Source organism: Papilio xuthus, unplaced genomic scaffold (assembly GCF_000836235.2).
Source record: "Papilio xuthus unplaced genomic scaffold, Pxut_1.1 DF826945.1, whole genome shotgun sequence".
Taxonomy (NCBI): domain Eukaryota; kingdom Metazoa; phylum Arthropoda; class Insecta; order Lepidoptera; family Papilionidae; genus Papilio; species Papilio xuthus.
Genome location: NW_013531704.1, coordinates 5,363,727 through 5,383,608, shown reverse-complemented (window position 1 = coordinate 5,383,608; position 19,882 = coordinate 5,363,727). Strand labels below are relative to the sequence as shown.

Below are 19,882 nucleotides of genomic sequence, written 5' to 3'. Positions count from 1 at the left end.
TGCCAAATTTTACTGAAATCGAATAGATTTGTTGTTCTGGATATTTCCTCAAACAAACATCCATCCATCTACATATCCAAGTTTTCTAATTTATAATATTAGTAAGATTTTTTATTTTATAAATGAAAATTACCTCAAGAAGATGAAGCAAAAATATAATGCTAGCATGTGATAATTTTGAAAAAAAAAATAAAACGAATTAATAACGAATAATGAATCAGGATAATAGTGAGCCTTTTAAAACCGAACAAACCATTGAACAGGTATTTACGTTATTAACATACATTCGCGCAAAAGGTCGCGCAAAGGTTAACTCCTGGCACTAACTTCAGAAGTATAATATTTGAAGGCGATAAGCTCATTTCGTAAAATATCGAAGAGTTATTAATTTAATTATATGCTATTATTGGGTTTAGAAAAACTTATGGTAACTAGATAATTACGTCTTTAGTTTACCAAGCATCGTTAAATTTTTGAAAAGAGCAGTAGATTTCTGATTTACTTATTCTACAATGATTTCTTAGCGTCGCAATGCGTTCCTTTAGTCCAAATAAACTGTCTTAAATTGTTAAGTTATATCTTAGTAATTAGTATAATTGGCTTGCGAGACCTTGTTTTTTTAAATATTAATGTACGTTTCCAAGGTTGTCTACGACAAAGGAAATTATTATTTTACATGTTCTTATATTTCTGTTAAAACGATACGAAGAAATAAAGTACCTTAATTATTGATATAATGGAATATTTATGTTTTTTGATAGTTTTTATCTTTTGACAATACGTATAATTAATGCAAATTCTGCGTAGTATTCGTACGTTATAAATACGATATGATATGTCATTGTATTTTTAAAACATTGTATGTCGCGTAATGAAAGTGTGGGTGAAGTGGTGTCCCATTTGTGAAATCTGTTTTGAACATTTTGGCTACGGCACTATTGACGTCACGGGTACGGAAAACTAAGGGCTATTCGTGTATTCATCTATTAATAATCAAGCTATAAATCTTATAAACGCATAGGTAAATTTATTTTTAAATATTCTTACTCTTACTAATATTATCAATGCAAAAGTTTGGATGGTTTGTTTGAAATTTGGCACACATTTAGAACAAAGTCTGGAAGAACATACAGGTATTATGTTGTTTTTAATACAGGACGGAGTCGCGGGCGACAGCTAGTTTCGGAATAACTTTTAATTATTAACTTGAATATCTCTAAGATTATTGAATGTAAAATTTTGTATAAGATTTAGTATGTTAAATAGAGTCAATTAGCTCAATGTACCAGACGTGTCTTGAATTGACCTTAAGATCAATGATTGTTCTCGCTCTAGTTGAATTAAATCTTGTATTGGCTGGTCGTAATACAATTTAAAAATCTAATATGATCCTCGCCTTCAAGGATTTTAGGAGAAAGGATGAATTATTCGTTAATAATAAATCCTTCCATATTAAGAAATAAGATACAAAACAATTTACATTGCTTTTTTCGTTAGTTGTATATGTCGTTAGTGTATTGACTAGCCAGCAATGTTGATTAATTTTGCGAAGAATTCGAATTAAAAACTAGTTGCACGGTAAAAACGCGGATCTCCCGCCAAATCTCGTGCAACGAGGAGCGCGCGTCGCGTCGGCCAATCAGAGTGGTTCGCGCTACAGACTCGCGCGCGCGCATTTATTGAAACGTTAAAAATGTTTTCTAACCGTTGGCATTTACTAAACAATAACAAAATTACTTGATACGATCCGACAATCGACATTTAATTCAAATCATTCTCGACCGTCGCGTTGTGAACAACACTCGCGTTGCAAAAGAAATAAAAGAAAATAAAAATTAAATAAAAGTGCAAAAACCAGAGTCCGGTTTCGTTCCCTAGCCTGTTGACTTCGATGGGGTTAAATAAAAACAAAACCGTGTTCCTGGGATGATTCTGTTGTGAGGTTGAATTGTAACTTTTGTTGTTGGTGAATAAATAAGTTATTTTTTAAATAAAATAGATTAAATAGAGAAAGTGTAATAATAAAAATATTGTGTAGTGAAAAAATAGCGTTCCCAAGTTCCAATACATCACTTTTACGTTTGAAAAGTAAGTTTTTATTTATTTTCTCTTTGTTTTCCGATTACAGATACATGTAAATTGTATTAAGATAAGTAACTACATTGTGAGTATTTTTATCTATTTTTTTATTACTTTGATATCGTATTTTAGAGATTTTGTTATCCGATAACTACATATATCTCTTTAAATACTCTTACATTCTAGATATTTATAATTTAGACGCCTTTGTGTCATCAAAGTAAATAAATTAGGAATTATTAGTATTGGTCGTAAATATCAAAATAAAAATTTTGTGCGGAAAATCCACTGGTATTTACGCAGCAATATACCTTCTTAATATAAGCTACTATTAGAAAATGTAGAAACATATTTTTAAGGACACTAACAGACTAGCTCAAGTCGATACAAGTTTATATTCGAATTGGTAATGTTCTTGCAATTCATGTGTTTGATTTTACCTGTTTTCATTACGTCTAATAATAAGGATTGTCAAACTTTCTTAATAATTTAATAATAGAAATATTAATAATAACATCAAAACGAAGTAGTTCAAAAATAACTAAAACTCAAATCGAAGGAATTACCGTAGGTGAGACTTTACTGTATAAAATATATCGCCATCCCTGTCATTATCTTTCACAAAACAGAGATAACAATATGATTTAACGGAGATTTCTATCTCAGAAACCCACTGACAACCGTAAATGTAGCTTAAGCTTTTGATTGCTTTCTATATTTTACCTTTCTTTTACCTCGATGGAGAGAAAAGATAAAATTATCTGTGGTATCATGTTGTCACAGATATTAAAAAGCATTTAGTAAACAATAATTCTGCCAGACAGGTTGGTTGCGATTCTCAACAAGTATTTAATGTATGCAGTAGAAAGTGTACGCATAATGAATTAACGCACTTTCTTCTTAACGAAAGTTTTTCGCAAGCCGGTTTTGTTTCGTGAATGTAGGTTATATAAAAATAATTATGTTTCTTGAATTATAAATTGTTTAAAGATGTCCTTTAACTGACTAAATTATATGTTTGACTATGTTGTAAACATAGTATAAAATAGATTTTATCAGTATGTGAAATAATCAAGAAGTGAAGGAAGGAAAGAAGGAATGACGAAAATGAGATTGATTTGGCATAAAAAACTGCTTGGATATGATATTTGTTTTGTCACTAATTATTTATTTAGGGCCTTCGCACACAAGGCAACGTAAAACGTCGAAACTAACGTTGTATGGTCGCGTCACGCGAATCGTCTATACGGTCAGTGAAGGCTTAGTGACTACATATCAACTGAATAGATTTGTTTCTTCTCACAACGATCTTGATAATCAAGATGCAAGCAACTGTATTTGTCAATGACAGATAGAAATGTCGCGTACGATCATCTTTAACATTGTATTTTGTAAGTTGCCTAACGACTAAAATAGCCAGTTTTCGAAAATTTTTGTTGCCTTGTGTACGATGGGTTTTATTATTTTTAATTGGTGACATTTAAATGTGTGTTTTTTATTATGTTTGCCAGACACGCACGGAAGTTGTTGGCGTGTTGGTTCCGATAGTACAATCGTGATAGTGGCGCGTGCCGGCCCGTTACTCGCGCGTCATTATAATATGTGTGCAACGCGTTTGCAGAATCGTTTCTAAGTGTTACAATTTATCATAAAGATAAACTTTAATTGTTGTTAACATAAAGTTCAAGTTTTTATAATGATTAACACTATTAAAATGATTGAAGTGTGTAAGAATATGAAAATATTTGATTATAATTTGGAATTATTTTTCAGTTTTGTTTAAATCGGAACGACTTTTTTAATCTGTTTATTAAGATCAAACTATCGAACCAGATGAAAACTTTGGTTGTGGGAAGTTCATTAAAAGTCTATTTTTCAATGTTTCTGTGATGTTGCGGTTATTTCCTCGTACTCACCGATCTATGTTTTTTTTTACTCTAGCATATAAAACGTATTTATGTTAACGATAAGAATTTTGCACTATTAAAAAAACTTTACCTTAAAGACCGGTTTTTGTTTTATGTTGAATAATTCGAGTTTTGAATAATCGGAATACCGATACCGTCATAATGCATATATGTATGCCAAAATTCATCATGATACATTAAGCCGTTCTGGAGTTACCTTCAAATAAATATACATCCATCCAAACATTCTCATCTATATATATAAAAGAAAGTCGTGTTAGTTACACTATTTATAACTCAAGAACGACTTTACCGATATGCCTGAAAATTGGTGAGGAGGTAGCTTAGAGCCAGGAGACGGACATAGGATACTATTTATTTATTTATTTGTCCGAATTTATGCCTTGAAGAGCTGCTTTTTAGTTAACTTATCTATATCTTAAATTTTTTATATACCCACGAGGATGGAGTCGCGGGCGACAACTAGTTTATAATATCAGTAAGATTATTTATCGAACCACAGAGCGACCGCGTAAATCAATGCCGTATGGACATCAAATTATATTACATTTACATTTGCAACAACCGGATATCATCACTTGCAGTAAATATGAGCGAATACTTAGCAACCAACGATACTCAAGAGCATTATTGCATTGCTTTAACGCATTCAGATCGTGGTTATAAAGAATATAATAATAATAAAATTGTATGTTTGTCATTCTTAGTGATTTTTTGGTACAACAAATATTACGGACTCACGTTCTTCAAAAAGAAGGAGATTATTAATCCGTCCCTATTTTTTTTATTATGTCATATGGAAGCAATCACTTGAATTCGGCAGAAGATCGAACTGACCATTGGCTATAGAAAGAACGGAAAGATAGAGGATATTTCTCACTCTTATCTGTCCAAGGGTTTTTGATATTAATATCGGGTAGATGGAAAATACATCTGCAATGGTTCACAACTCTACACTTTATTTTCTTTTTCTAGAAATTTTATATAAAGAAATCGAAAAGATGTAATAAGATTCAATTGGATACGATCGAATTGTTTTGCTAGTTTTGTACTACTACCAGACCTTAAATGATTTTTATTTATAAATTAATATGTAATTAGTGATTTTTATTATATTGCAGATAAAGATGGGGTGGCACTGGGTACTGTTAGCTTCAGTACTTGTTCATTCGGCGCGAAGCGACGTACACGGATTGGAAACTAATCCTGACACATATAAGTAAGTTATATATTATAACGTGTCTTATTAGTTCATTATATCTTTTTTATATTTTTTTTCAATCACAAAATAAAATTAACTAATGACAAATTTGTCATCACCTCTCTGGCCTTAGCCCACTCAAATCGCGTGGTCGTACAAGGTTTTATGAACCTTAACGTTTTGGCTTAATTTATATGACCGGCCGCTTGGTTATCGCCAACCCTATTTGGGAGGAATATTTAAAAAATAAATATATAATTATAAACTATTTATTTATAGTTAAATGCTTAAGTAAAGTAAACTTTTGTTTTCATCTTATTCTTTATTTTTTTAAGATTTTTTATTTAATACCTTTTGCATTAATGAAATTTTATAATTCTCTACGTAAATTACAACTGACATATTGTATTTGTACATATTTACGGAACACTAAAGCTAATAGCTAGCATTAAAGTTAATATAATAATATTTTCAATTTTATATCTTGACAACGTAATGGATACTAAAAAGTTATTAACACTAATAATAAGATGATACAGCATCAATATACTTCGTTGAGTTAAGGAGTCTCTAATTCGAAATTGCTTTGAATAGAATGATGTAGTTAGTATGTAGTCTATGATGATATATACATAATTAATTGGAATTTAAATTTTATAAACTTTGGTTACTGTTTTGGCTTTTAGTTGTATTATGAAACCCAATAAATAGTTAAGACTTAACCTATAGAATGAATTGATAAAGGCTTGTTGGCTATATCTTTGTAATCAAAGCCATCTGACTAGCAAAGGCTGGGAATTCGCCATGTTTATACCGTATCTACCGTGGACTATGTTTAAATCTTTTAAGTCAACTTCATAAAGACGTATTTTTAAACAGTTAGTTAGTTTAATAGGTATAAGATCGAAGAGAATATGGATGTATTGTATTAAAGAGCATATAAGAAGAGACTGAATTAGAGCAGATGGACAAAGTACATGACATGACCAATTTTGTTGCAGACCATCATGGGTATACAAATGCGATCCGGAGTACGGCTGCGAGAGGTCAGATCAACCATCGCAAGGTCACGTGAACGCCACCAATGTCTTCAAGAGTTTGGACCTCTGCCGGACAGTGTGCGGTCGCTTTGGAGGCATGTGGCCCAGACCTGTAACTGCGTCCCTGAGTCAAAACATTATCAAAATACATCCAAATTCTATAAGGTATGTTTTAATTAATTTAAATTCATATAAAAATACTCTTCAATGTTCTTTGAGATAAACTAAGATACATCGAAATTCTGTAACTTAATTATTATGATATACAATTTGTTTTGTTTGGATGACCTTGACAATTTTTCATGCATATGATAGGTCGAAAATGAAGAGGTTTTTTGTGATAGCAACATCAAATTGAAAGCCATTAAAACGGACATTAAATTTGACTACAGCGTCTCTTGTATCGACACATATTGTTTTCTTACTAATAATCTGGCAAATGTTTGGATGGATGGATGGATGTTTGTTTGAAGGTATCTCTAGAACGGCTCTCGATAAAATTTGGCATACCTATAAAACATAGTCTGGAAGAACACTTAAGCTTCTAATTACGTTTTTTGTTAATTTCACGCGGACAGAGTCGCAGGCGACAGATATTCCTTTAATATTCTCTTTAAAAAACACAGACATGTTGAAACTCACAGTAAAACAGATACACGCGATAATATGGAACCGGTAATGCATTATCAAACACGTTTTGTGCTGCAAATCGTTTTTTCCTTCGTTAAGTTGTAATTAGCAAACTAGTTGTTGTTGGCTGAACGTTTGCGAGGTAACTAGGACATAACAAATTGATAACATCACAAGATTAATAGGTACTTTGCGAGAAATTCCCTTGAATGTAGAAATAAAGTATGAATAATATAAACGTGGTAGCCAAGTAGATAAATACATAGACGTTATCATTTTCTATCAGAAACTCTTTTGGTTGACTTCAAATACATTTTTATTTGATGATATGTTGATTTTAAGAGTGGTAGAACCCGCTTTAACATCTTCGCACGAATTGGCCAGGTTCGTCCGGTGAAATACCACCACCACACAGAAAACAGGCGTGAAGTGGAAGCAATTCCGCGTTTCGTCTGATGAGTGTGCGTCCCGGAGGCCTAATTTAGTCCTCTTTCCCTTCCCACCCTTTTCATATAAGGAAAGGATGGGAAGTATAAGTGGACTTTCCGGATGAGAGGATGCATGGAAAGGGAAAATATTTTCTCTCTGTGCATCCTCTCCTCCGTCGATTTAAGGTAGGCAACGCATATGCAATTGCGTATGTCTATGGGCAACGATCACTTCGCTACTTCAGCGATTTCGAGTGGCCGCTCGCTCGTTTGCCGCCTTATCATACAAAAAAAAAACACGACTGACATTTCCCAGTGTCACAAAGAAGTTACACATTTATATTGAATATCATTTCACTTACGATAACATAATAATATTTCCTTTGCAATACTTAGTAATAAATTTGAACCTATAATAGACTAGCTTAAAAAAAAAACTTAATAAGTAGCTTGTTCTTCTAGATTATGTCCTACAACTCTGCCGAATTTCGTCAAGATCCGTGGGGCCGTTATGGAGATATCTTCTAACAAACATCTTCTAATAAACTTTAGCATTTATAATATTGGTAAGATTTACGAGGTACTTACGGCGGTAACATATCAAGCTAGTTCTATTATCACCGTTAAATAATAAATATTAAATGGTGTGTTATATTACTTAGTAACACGAGATCAAATGTTATTTACACTATTTTCTTTTTTCTTGGATTGACTGGGTCACTAACGCTGACCTACAAAGATAAACTTATCGTAAATGGAAATTTCACATAGTAAAACGACTAGTGATTTTTCACAAACTATTTTGTTATGTTTCTTACCTAAAAATGTGTATAAGGTTCATCAAATATCTATTAATAACATTTAAAAAAATTACTATTTTACTTCTTACTAATATTATAAATGCGAATGGATATTTGTTAGAAGGTATCTCCGGAACGGCACAACGGATTTTGATGAAATTTATCATAGATGTAGAACATGTTCTGAAAGAACGCATAGGCTACTTATTAAGTTTTTTTATTTTTTATTTTAAAGCTAGTTTTATATAATTTTAAATCGCGATCTATCATTACAGATATATTATTTTACTACGACTACACCTCCGTCATCGCGGTATTAATGACTTATGCGTTCTTCCAGACTATATTGTACATGTATGCCAAATTTCACCGAGATCCGGTCAGCTGTTCTGGAGATACCTTCAAACATACATCCATCCAAACATTCGCATTTATAATATTAGTATGATTACTTCATTGGCATTTGATTTGATATATATTGACTTACATTCAAAGAGCATTTGTAAGCATAGAAACATTACTCTATCGGATAAAGCCAAACATCTGAGAATGACGTGGGCTCTTACGCAATATTATGACGGTCGAACTGTGCGTTCTAACAATATACGCATAATACGTGCCCAATATGTTGCGAGATACAAACGCGTTTAGGGTTACCATGTATTTATTTCCCTTATCGTTGCTTTCTGAGCAAAACCCCTGTATAACACATATTGTTATCTCTCTTTTGTCAAAGATAACGAGAGGGATGGCGATATGTTTTATACACGGATGTTGGTTTCAGAAACCAACGTGTATAAGGCTAACGATATAGCTAAAGTTCATATTACATGCTACAGGATTATACTGAAGGTCATTATAGAAAGGAGATAGTCGCAAAAAATATTGATTTATTCCGTTGACCAAAATTAGGTAACTCGGGATTTATAAAATGTTCAATCTAAAGTAATTAAGAAAAGTAAAGCAAATCTTACATATATTATAAATGCGAATGTTTAGATAGATGGATTGATTGACATATATCTCCAAAACCGCTAAACAGATCTTGCTGTAATTTGGCATACATGTAGAGCAAAGTCTGGAAGGATACAAGAGTTACTTTTTTTTGTATAATTTCGCTCAGACGGAGTAGTGAAGGACCGCTAGTAATACGTTATGTTAAGTGTCAGATTGCGTTTACATTACCGAGCAATATGAGATTTATTCTTCGTAAAATCTTGTGTGATGAATTTATAACATTGTAAGCCATAATAGACTTATACTATTTTGTTGTTATTAAAGAAATAGTATACAATAAAAAGTGATTTTCTTGAATACTTATCTGAATCTGCAGTTTGGTTAACTTTTAATTATTCTATCTTCTATTGAAAAACTTACAGATGTTTCAAGACTAGATGATGATTTTTTTTTTAATGTTATCAAAACCATGTCATAAATATTATTTGCTATAATAAATGTTTGCATGATGTAGATGACAAAAGATACAACTGAACAAATGAACATCAATTGTTACTTCCTCCGAACAGCTTAGTTTTATACGTTGTTCATGCAAATATAAAAAAAATCTGAAATCTAAAATGATGGCAACCCTAGTACTTTAAAAAGATAAGTGTGGAGAGCGCTGCAGGTGTCTAATAAGCGTCTGTCTATTCTCGGCCTCCTGTGACATCGGCGCGGCGTTACGTCGCGTGACACTTCGCAGAACATCGAATGTGACGTTACTCCTAGCCATTTCCCAATCTATATCTATAACATAATAGAGCTAAAGATCGCGATAATCTCAGGAACTAACTAAAAATATCTATGTTTGCTAGCGAATGAGGAAGATTACAGACTGTTTGACAATATATTGTAATTTATATTAAGCTAGCTGTCGCATGCGACACCGTCCGCGTACGATTAAATAATGACTTAGTATGTGTTCTTCCAGAATATGGTCTACATGTATGCCATATTTTATCGAGATCCGTCAAGCCTTTTTGAAGATATCCTGCAACAAACATCCATTTAAACATTCGCATTTATAATATAACAATAGTTAGAAGAACAAAATAGTATAAAAAATAAGTAGAATTAAATCAGGTTATTAAATTTTATTCTAAAACTTAACTTGTTTTAGACAAAAACTTAGTAGGAATTTTGTTACAATTAATGATTGAAGAATCGTATACTATTAAACTATTTTCTTGTTATTCTTCCGCAAACTGGATGCCATAAGCGATGTTACTTCCGCATAACGTAGAAAACGTGTACAAACGTTTTCAAAGAATTCTTTCCCCCTATAACTCGGTCGTTGACGTTTCCAAGTTACTCTCGATTTCTTTCTTTTTGTGTAAAGGGATTCGCGTTTTATCTTAGTGTTGAATGCATTGGAGTTATATTTAGTTTGTGTATGATGATTTTCTTTTGTTCATATTGCATTTTTATTTGTCAAGATGGTTGAGATGTTTCTATAGAACTAAACCAGTATATTTTGTTTCCCAAGAAGAGTGAAAAAAGTCATTTCACGTTTTGTCTGCTTTTGTTGATGCGCTCCCAATCTTATTATCATTGCTGGCACTTATTGGCAAGAAGGAATCGAAATCATTGCAGATAAGTGAAGAATCACTTTAAGAACAGAATTTTTATTTTATCTTACTAATATTATAAATGCGAATGTTTAGATGGATAGATGGATGTTTGTTTGAAGGTATCTTCAGAATGGCTGAACGGATCTTGATGGAATTTTTGCATAAATATAGATCATAGCAGGGAAGAACACACAGACTACTTATTAAGTTTTTTTAAATTCTGCCCAGACGGAGTCGAGGGCGAAATAAAAAAAAATAATATTAAGGTTTTTATTAACTCCTTCGCCTTAAGAAGCTGCCACTAGATCTCTATAATAAACACTTGGAGCGTATGAAATATAATCCGTACAATATAATCAATCATGTCTTATCTACTGCAAACTATGACTATGAATCATAGCACCAAAAATGGCACATACATGTTGCTATGAGACGATAGCGTACAGTCAGCGTCATAAATACCGTAACAGACAAGATATGCAAATATATAGGTACACCAAAAGTAATCAATTATATCGGTACAACAAAAGTCCTCAAATTAATAGATACATTCACCCTGCTCAAATACATCGGTACATACACAGCGTCAAATATATGAGTATGTACGTTGGTGTTTAGTGACTTTGGACAGTCATCGGTCATCCACCTTTCTCATATAACAATATTTATTTAGTGTTCGTGTAAATTTGTCATGTATTGGTATAAAGGTAATTGACCTATCACGATTCGTAGTGCATTGTCTTGGGAATCTTCGATATGTCGCGATTGCCAACTTTGGTTATGGTCCGTCTTATCCCACCTACGCCTTCTTTTGTTTGAACCATGTGGGTGGTTAATAGTGGTTATTCATTATGCTATATTTTTATTTTTAAGTAACTGAAAAAAAATGTAACCCATTACAGGTAGAAGGCAATTATAAAACCATAGCCTGTAATATAACAGAGGTAATCTTATATGTAAAATTCTCGTGTCCCAATTTTCGTTCCTATACTCCTCCGAAACGGCTTGACCGATTCTCATGAAATTTTGTGAGCATATTCTGTATGTCTGCTACTATCAATTTTATAATCCCGCGCGGATGAAGTCGAGGGCGACACCTAGTAATCTATATTTATAAAAGAAAGTCGTGTTAGCTACACTATAACTCAAGAACGGCGTTACCGATATGGCTGAAAATTGGTAAGGAGGTAACTTAGAGCCAGGAGACGGACATAACATACTATTTTTTTTTTATATATCCACGCGGATGGAGTAGCGGGTGATAGCTAGTTTTATCTAAAACTCAACAACCAAATTTGAAGAAATACATCAATATCAATTTACTTTTCACACATATTTAGACCTTTATAATAGTCCTTTTTTTACCTCATTAGTCGAGTCATGGTAGGGTTGACGGGCAAACTTTGAATCGACAATTTGATCGAAACAGTACAAAACTAGAGCATCAGGGGCTCAGGGGTCAAGCACTTTACTTGCAATCTGCAGGTCCAGGGTTCGAATCCCGCCATGTACCAATGTGTTTTTCGATTTCCGATTTACATATGTACATTTATCCGACGTTCTTACGATAAAGGCAAACATCGTGATGCAACCTGCACATATCTGAGAAGAACTTCAAAGATATGTGTGAAGTAAACCAATCCGCACTTTGCCAGCGTGGTTGACTATGGATTAATCACCCTTAACTTAGGTTAGGCTCCGAGTCCCTCGGTGGGGACATATAGTGAGCTGATGATGATGATGAGTACAAAACTTACTTTCATTAATTAAGAAATAAATGTTTTATGAATAAGTTAATTAGCTTTTATTACTGGATAAATATAAAATCATGAATTTACTAAACAAAATTATACTACGCAGTAGAAACATCTAGACGTCTAATGCGATACTGCAAACAATTCTTACAACTACATTGTACAATTTTTATTAAGGTCGTAATTAAAACTATTGTATGAGATATCGCAACATCATGAATGAGATGCTAATGAAAATTAATATTTAATGCTACATTTATTCTTATTTTAACCCTTAGTGTCCGTTTACATAGACCACGGCAAAAAAAAATTGAGCACGGATTAAAAGGATTCCCTTTATCTGGATTCGATAAAGGCGGTGCGGATGACGCGCTATGTAAAATCATGGAAAGCCAACTAAAATCCGTTGCAGGTCGTGCGTACGGCGCGTTAGGCGCGGGTTTACGGACGCGTATCTCTAAGCAGTTAAAACATGGTTTAATTTTTCTTTTTAAGGTTTTTTTGTGAATGCTCTTGATAAAAAAGACGTGCAAAAAACTTTTATATGGTTTCAATCGCATACAGTTTAATTTTATTTGCGATTAAAATCTATGCTCTCCGTCCTGGTTTAATGGACCCTTAGCTGTCACGTAACTTTACAGCGTTGCTATTGTTTTAGCGTAGAGCTAAAGGATTATCGTGTTTATTTCTTAACTTGTTAATGAACTGTTAATAATATACAGAAGAAGAATAATAATAATACAGAACCTTTACAAATAAAAATAAGTTTTTCTCTCTCTGTCTCTAGTGTAGAAATAAAAAATAAGGAAATATAAACAGAAAATAAATTTTGTTAAAAAGAAAATACTCTTAGTTCCACATTCGTACGCCGCATTAATTATATATTGCAGTTGCATTTTTAATTACATTAAGTAGCAGTAAATGTTGCAAGATAAATCTTACATTAAATTAATCTGCAATACGCAGAGTGGTTACATTTTATTTTTAAGAATTTAGATGAGCTACTTTTAAAACATGATAATGAGCAAGCTGGCATATAAATTCGGTAAAATAGCGAAGCCACCGCTGCCCTATAGTCTAATCAACGGGATGGGGATGCACAGAAAGAGGATATGTCTCCTTCCTATGCGTCCCCTCCTTCGCAAGATCCTCTTTCCCTTACCATTACCATTACCATTACCATTTTCCTTATTAAAAACTGGGTTGGAAGAGAACGTGGACTTTGCTTTGCTTTGACTTTGATAAGATGATCTGCTCGGCGATAGAAATCGCACTTACAACTAAAGGTCCGGTAAATTCGAGTAATCCCATATCCTTGTATTACAGGTTTGACTTTAGAGATGTTCCCTTGGAGGCTAAAGAGATCTTGGTGGAAATGACTCATATTACCATTGCCAATCTGGTTGCTGAATGTGCTGGGAACGTCACCGATGTGGTGGCCACGCCAGTTGTCGTCCGCTTAACTGTCAAGTCTCCAAGTCTCACTCTCACATGGGATACCAACGAAGAATACTACTTAGATGTTCAGAGTAAAGGTAATCACATCATCAGCTTACTATAATTCCCCACTGAGGGGCTCGGAGCCTACCCTAAATCAAGGGTGACTAGGCCTTAGTCAACCACGCTGGTTGTCAACCAGTGCGGGTTGGTTGACTTCACATATTTCTTTAAATTTATGCTCAGATATGTGCAGGTTGGATCACGATGTTTTCCTTCAACGTAAGAACGTCGAATAAATATACACATGTAAATCGAAAAACACATTGATACATGGCGGGATTCGAACCCAGGACCTGCAGATTGCAAGTCAAGTGCTCAACCCACTGAGCCACCGACGCTCTGAGTGAAGATAATATTAAAGATTACTTCTAGAATAAATACTTTTAGACAATATTAGTTAAAATCATTTGATGCGAAAGGCGCGCTTTCGTTACCAAGTCAAGTGTCAGATTGAAGTGAGGGGGGATTGAAGTAAGCGTTGATATTTTAATAAGGCTAGTGTTGCGCCGATACACCAGCACAGTGTCAGATTTTCTTCCTAATAATACGAAAATAGATTTAAGTATGACATGGTGTTCTGTAAGACTCTATTTTGTTTGAAGTTGAGGAATTTTCTAGAAGTTACGTATTGTTATTACAATTTAAGGGGCGTACATTTATTAGTTAGCTGCGGAATCCATGACAGCGAAAAAAAAAGATTTATGCCTTTATTGAAAACGTTGTTAAGAAAAACGAGCAATTAAATGAGAAGAAACAATATGCATGAATTTGCTAAAATAGCGAATAAAATGGGGAAAACACTGTAGGTAGAAAAATACTATACAGCTCTTAGAAACAGCAGTTTAACACGATTTCAATTAATAAAGGCCGTAAATCTATATCCGTCTTTGTTTACTATCGCGTGAAACGTATTCGCGATACATTTGACGACCTCGTGCGGTTTTCGCAGGAACTGCTGCTAGTGTATACCGACCCTTATTTGAGAGTACACAGTGTGATATACTCAACTAGTTTACTCACACTGCCCTTAGTGTATAGTAAGATAAATCTACCGTATGTAGAGTAGTGTAGTTAGTGTATAGCGACCCTTATTTGAGAGTATACATCATGAAATACTTCTACTATATTACTCACACTGCTCTTAGTGTAAACTTCAAGAAATCTACCGTATGTGAACGTTTAAATAATCATTAAACTACCCTTAGTGCGGTAGTTGTAGTTATAAAATCATATGTGTTTATAATCTTTCTACATATATTTTCAATTCAACAATATGTAATCATCTTTATCCCTTCTTTAATTTCCTTTATACCTCATTTCAGGTGACATCGTAACAGTACACATATCAGCAGAAACAGTATACGGCGCGCGTCATGGCTTAGAGACGTTAACACATCTAACAGCCTCTGATAGACCGGTCTACTCGACTGAACAGAGATGCGGTCTTCATATCTTAGCTGCTGCAACAGTCCGAGATAGACCAGCTTATGGTCATAGAGGATTAGTGCTGGATTCTTCTAGAAACTTCATGCCCATGGTCGATATAAAGAGGACGATCGATGGAATGGCAGCTACAAAGATGAATGTATTCCATTGGCATGTGACAGATTCGCACAGCTTCCCGTTAGAATCGAAGAGCGTACCACAATTTACGAAGTAAGTAATAGACATTATTAATTAGAATCCTTTGGCGCGAATGGCGCGCTTTCGTTACAAAGTGAAGTGTCAGAATAATTTAGTGAGGGGACATAGACGTCGACATTTTAGTGAGGATAGTGTTGCGCCGACACACCGGCACAATGTCGGGTTTTCTTCCTAAGACTACATTTTATTTTTAATTATCACCTAGTTTTTACAAAAGAATTCATTATTGACTTACTTATAAATGTGAAAGTTTAAATTAATGGATGCAAAAAGGATCTCGTTGATTTGGCACCGATGGAAAGTCTGGAGTACATAGGCTTTATTAAAAGAGAACGGAGTCGTGGGCGACAACTATAGCTTATTTTTAAAGATCTAGTTTATTTTACTATTTACATAATTAAATATTTAAAAGAATGGTATTATTTGTATTTCGTATAATTTTGATTTCTTAGTTCGTTACAAAGATCTGCTAAAACAATTAAAATATAATATGTTAATGTTATTATTGTGCAAATGTATTTCTATACATTATGAAACATATAATTGCTAAAACAAGTTGCTTTAAATTGAAGGTTTACTTCATTAAGTGCGATTGTTTCGAACAATCAGACATAATTACTGTTTATATTTGCGGTTAACGAACATCATTTTATAAAAACATATTGACTGTGGACGCAATCATAAAAGTATGCAGTAGTTTTTAATTTATTATAAAATATTTATAAAAAAAAAATTACGAACTATTATGTAATATTTATGAATTTATTTATAACAAAAATAAAATTACGTAATCGTTTATTTATTACCATGTTAATTACTACACCGTGATTCTTATAATAATAAACATTTATGAGTAAGCAAATGAGTAATAAATTAATGTACGCTAATATTTATAGTTACTATGCAAATGTCAGGGACGGACTTGGTATTAGAGTTCACTAAATAATTCGCTCCAATTATTTTGAGACGATTTTTATTATGAGTGGAGCGAAATGTTGTACCCCTTTTTAAGAAAATTAAACGCACTGATTAACAAATTTAAGATAATATAGAGAATAAGTGAATAAAGCTTTTTTTCTATCAAAATTAAAAAAAATATGGCGAACAATGGCGAACACTAGTATAATTAATTCTACTATCAATAACTCTTTACCTTAAAAATAAATGGTATTTAAACTAGTTGTATACTTCCAGATATGGAGCGTACTCCCCACACGAGTTGTACAGGACTGAGGAGGTCCAGGACCTGATACAGTACGCCAAGGTGCGCGGCGTGCGCGTTGTTATTGAGATCGACTCGCCAGCGCACGCCGGCAACGGTTGGCAGTGGGGCAAGGTAATGTACAACATTTTGACAGCGCAGAAGTCCATTGCAGCATAGCTTTTTAATCGGCAATTTTTAATAAAAACAGATTAGAAAGAGAAATTGAATTGGCAGGAAAGAGGATGTACAGAAAAGTTAATTATCCTTTTTTTATAAATCCACCCATTTGCTATCGTCCTACTTATTGAACATGCCTATAGGCATATATATTCGCTATTTAAGCAATATCAGGCCGCTTGCTCATTTGCCTTATCTTCCTTATCAATAGTACAAAAGCATTTAAATACACGACATATTATTTATCACAACATATCTTTTTTTCTTCCAGGATTACGGCTATGGTGATCTGGCTGTATGCGTGAACGCGGAATCATGGCGGCAACTGTGCATCCAGCCGCCGTGTGGTCAGCTGAACCCTGCCAACCAGGCGGTGTACCGCGTGCTGCGCAGACTCTACAAGGACATCGTCGACCTCCTGCCCAAGCCGGCGCTCTTCCACGTCGGCGGTGATGAGGTAAACATTCAAAAGACAATTTTTAAATTTTAAGAAATGATATTTATATTAAACTATTATACTTAGCGTAATGGCTGAAGTAACTAAACATTCTATAATATATGTGAAAAGTCTGACTCATTTGATTAAGTTCATTTCAACTTCAGCGTTTATGTAATCATTTATTTCCTAAAAGTTTTATATATTTCTAATTACAAGTAATTTGCTTTTAATCTTAAGAGCAAAATGTATTTCTAAACTGAATACTTTCTAACAGGTACACTTAGGTTGCTGGAATTCTAGTGAGGAGATAGTTAACTACATGAAACACAAAGGCTTAGACACTGATGTGGAAGGCTTCATTAGTCTGTGGGCGGAGTTCCACTCTAAAGCTCTCCAGATTTGGGATGAGGAGATCTTAGCGTCAGGTGGTGAGAAGCAACCCGTCCTCATTTGGTCTTCAGAGCTCACTCAACCTGGAAGGATCCAAAATTATCTAGATAAGGATAGGTAAATATTTTTTTTATTGGTTTCTTTGACTTTGATCATATTTCGGAAGAGGATATTTTCTGGTCTTCGCGACCCTTTGAAGCCTTATTTTTAGTTTTCTTATTCTTCTAGATACATAATTGAAGTTTGGGAGCCCCTAAGCAGTCCGTTACTGACGCAGCTGATGCGTTTGGGTTACAAGACGATATCTATACCAAAAGACATTTGGTACTTAGACCACGGCTTGTGGGGCAAGACCAAGTACTCGAACTGGCGGCGTATGTACGGACACCTGCTGCCGCGCGAACCCACCGTGCTGGGCGGAGAGGTCGCACTCTGGAGCGAGTATATTGATGCTCAGGCCTTGGGTAAGTTCTAAGGGTATTGAGTGAGTGGAAGAAAGCTTTGGAATTTGTATACTTGTATGAAAATCAAATCGTTGTTTTTAGCCAAAGTTTCAAAGACGACATTTATTTTTTCTGACAGACAGGCCTTATGGAGCTTTAGATCGTTAGATCACAGGTCTTAATAGTAGCTTAAATTCAGCATGAAATTCATAAAAAGTCACTGAATCCTGAACTCCATTAGCTTTACCTCTTTCCATAAAAATTATTCAAATTAAATATATTTTACTATGAAAGGCATTGGGAAACTCCCATGTCTAATAGTGATGTAATAGGCGGCTGATGATGATGTTTACTGTTCAGACACTCGTGTATGGCCTCGTGCTGCGGCGGTGGGTGAGCGGCTGTGGAGCGACCTCCGCAGCGGGTTCGCGGCGGCGGAGCCTCGCATGCAGCGGCACCGCGCGCGCCTGCTGGCTCGCGGCCTGCGTCCCGACGTGCTCACACCCGCCTGGTGCGCGAATCATGACTCTAGATGCTTCTAGAACACTTACCGCAGGTATACACCGATTCAAACTTAATGCGAGCTCCGTTCGATTGCTGCGCACTCTTATTGTAAATTCCAATCGCAGTGACAAAACACATTTTAGACTTTATTTTGTCAACGAAATGTAAGGAATAACAATTTTTATACATGCAAGTATCAGTGCTGTGGAGTTCAAGGGAATATCAATAAGATGTAATTAGCATTATAAGGATGCAGTGGGTTTACCTACGAAGTTCAGTGCTGGCAATTAACCTCGAGCCGTTATAAAGTTTGAATCTTATATTACAACGCTTGTAAAAAGAACGAGTTAATATACTCTACTTACACAATTTTTAGCACATTCTAGAACAAATGGAATTATTCCTATTTATTTTATCAATTTCATTTTGAACAAAACCAAAGTATAAAAGTTTGTCTTATAGAAATCTTGGTCTCTACTATAACTACGTTCGTAGTTTGTGTCTTTAAAAATAGCATAATGAAACTCGTTAAATATTTCGGTTACTTATTATACAGGATGTTTACTTTAAGTAGTTGTTATTTTAATTTAAGTAAGAATTTAAAGTAGAATTAAGCAAATTATTAACAAAATGTGTATCTTAATTATTTTTAGTTAAACGAAGTATATTTTCGGCAAAGTGTTATAAAATTATTTAATGTAATTCATGATTTAGTTTTATACTTGCCACATTTGATAAATGGTGCTAATAATAATATTAGGTTTAATTTTTATACGATTAGATCTCAGTTATAAAATAATAATTATTATTTACTTTATAAATGACATTAGCTGTAAAATATTATTATATTTTTAAATATAATAAGTTTAAGTTAATAAATTGATTGTTAAATATTTGTTTTTATTTCCATTACGTCAGTATAACCTATGAACATCGCAAAATAATTGTTATTTGAATACGTCCCTGGCGACCGATTATTACTAATACAGTTTTGTATTGATAAGTGTACAGTAAACCTTTTCGTGTTGTGGGAAAAACTGATGGTATATCTTAGGTTATAAGGCTTGCTTAGTTACAAATTACCTAATTCAGTACATGTGAAATGTGGTTCGTGATAAAAAACTACGAACTATATTTTTGAATTTCGCGGT

At 33.8% G+C, this 19,882-nt stretch overlaps 1 protein-coding gene across 2 annotated transcripts; it reads left to right on the top strand.

The window, feature by feature from the left end:
• The first annotated feature begins 869 nt into the window (after positions 1 to 869).
• Hexo2 (beta-hexosaminidase 2) lies at positions 870 to 19,624 on the top strand. Of its 2 annotated transcripts, none has more exons than XM_013317137.1 (10): positions 870 to 1,021; positions 5,129 to 5,226; positions 6,210 to 6,413; positions 13,757 to 13,965; positions 15,253 to 15,586; positions 16,769 to 16,910; positions 17,227 to 17,412; positions 17,669 to 17,901; positions 18,013 to 18,248; positions 18,588 to 19,624. In XM_013317137.1, exons 2-10 carry the CDS (start codon positions 5,135 to 5,137, stop codon positions 18,767 to 18,769), a joined length of 1,818 nt encoding a protein of 605 aa, XP_013172591.1. In that variant the 5' UTR covers positions 870 to 1,021; positions 5,129 to 5,134; the 3' UTR covers positions 18,770 to 19,624. The 2 variants fall into 2 exon arrangements, with proteins under 2 accessions (XP_013172591.1, XP_013172589.1); XM_013317135.1 differs by lacking the exon at positions 870 to 1,021 and adding an exon at positions 1,657 to 2,088.
• Positions 19,625 to 19,882: the final 258 nt, after the last annotated feature.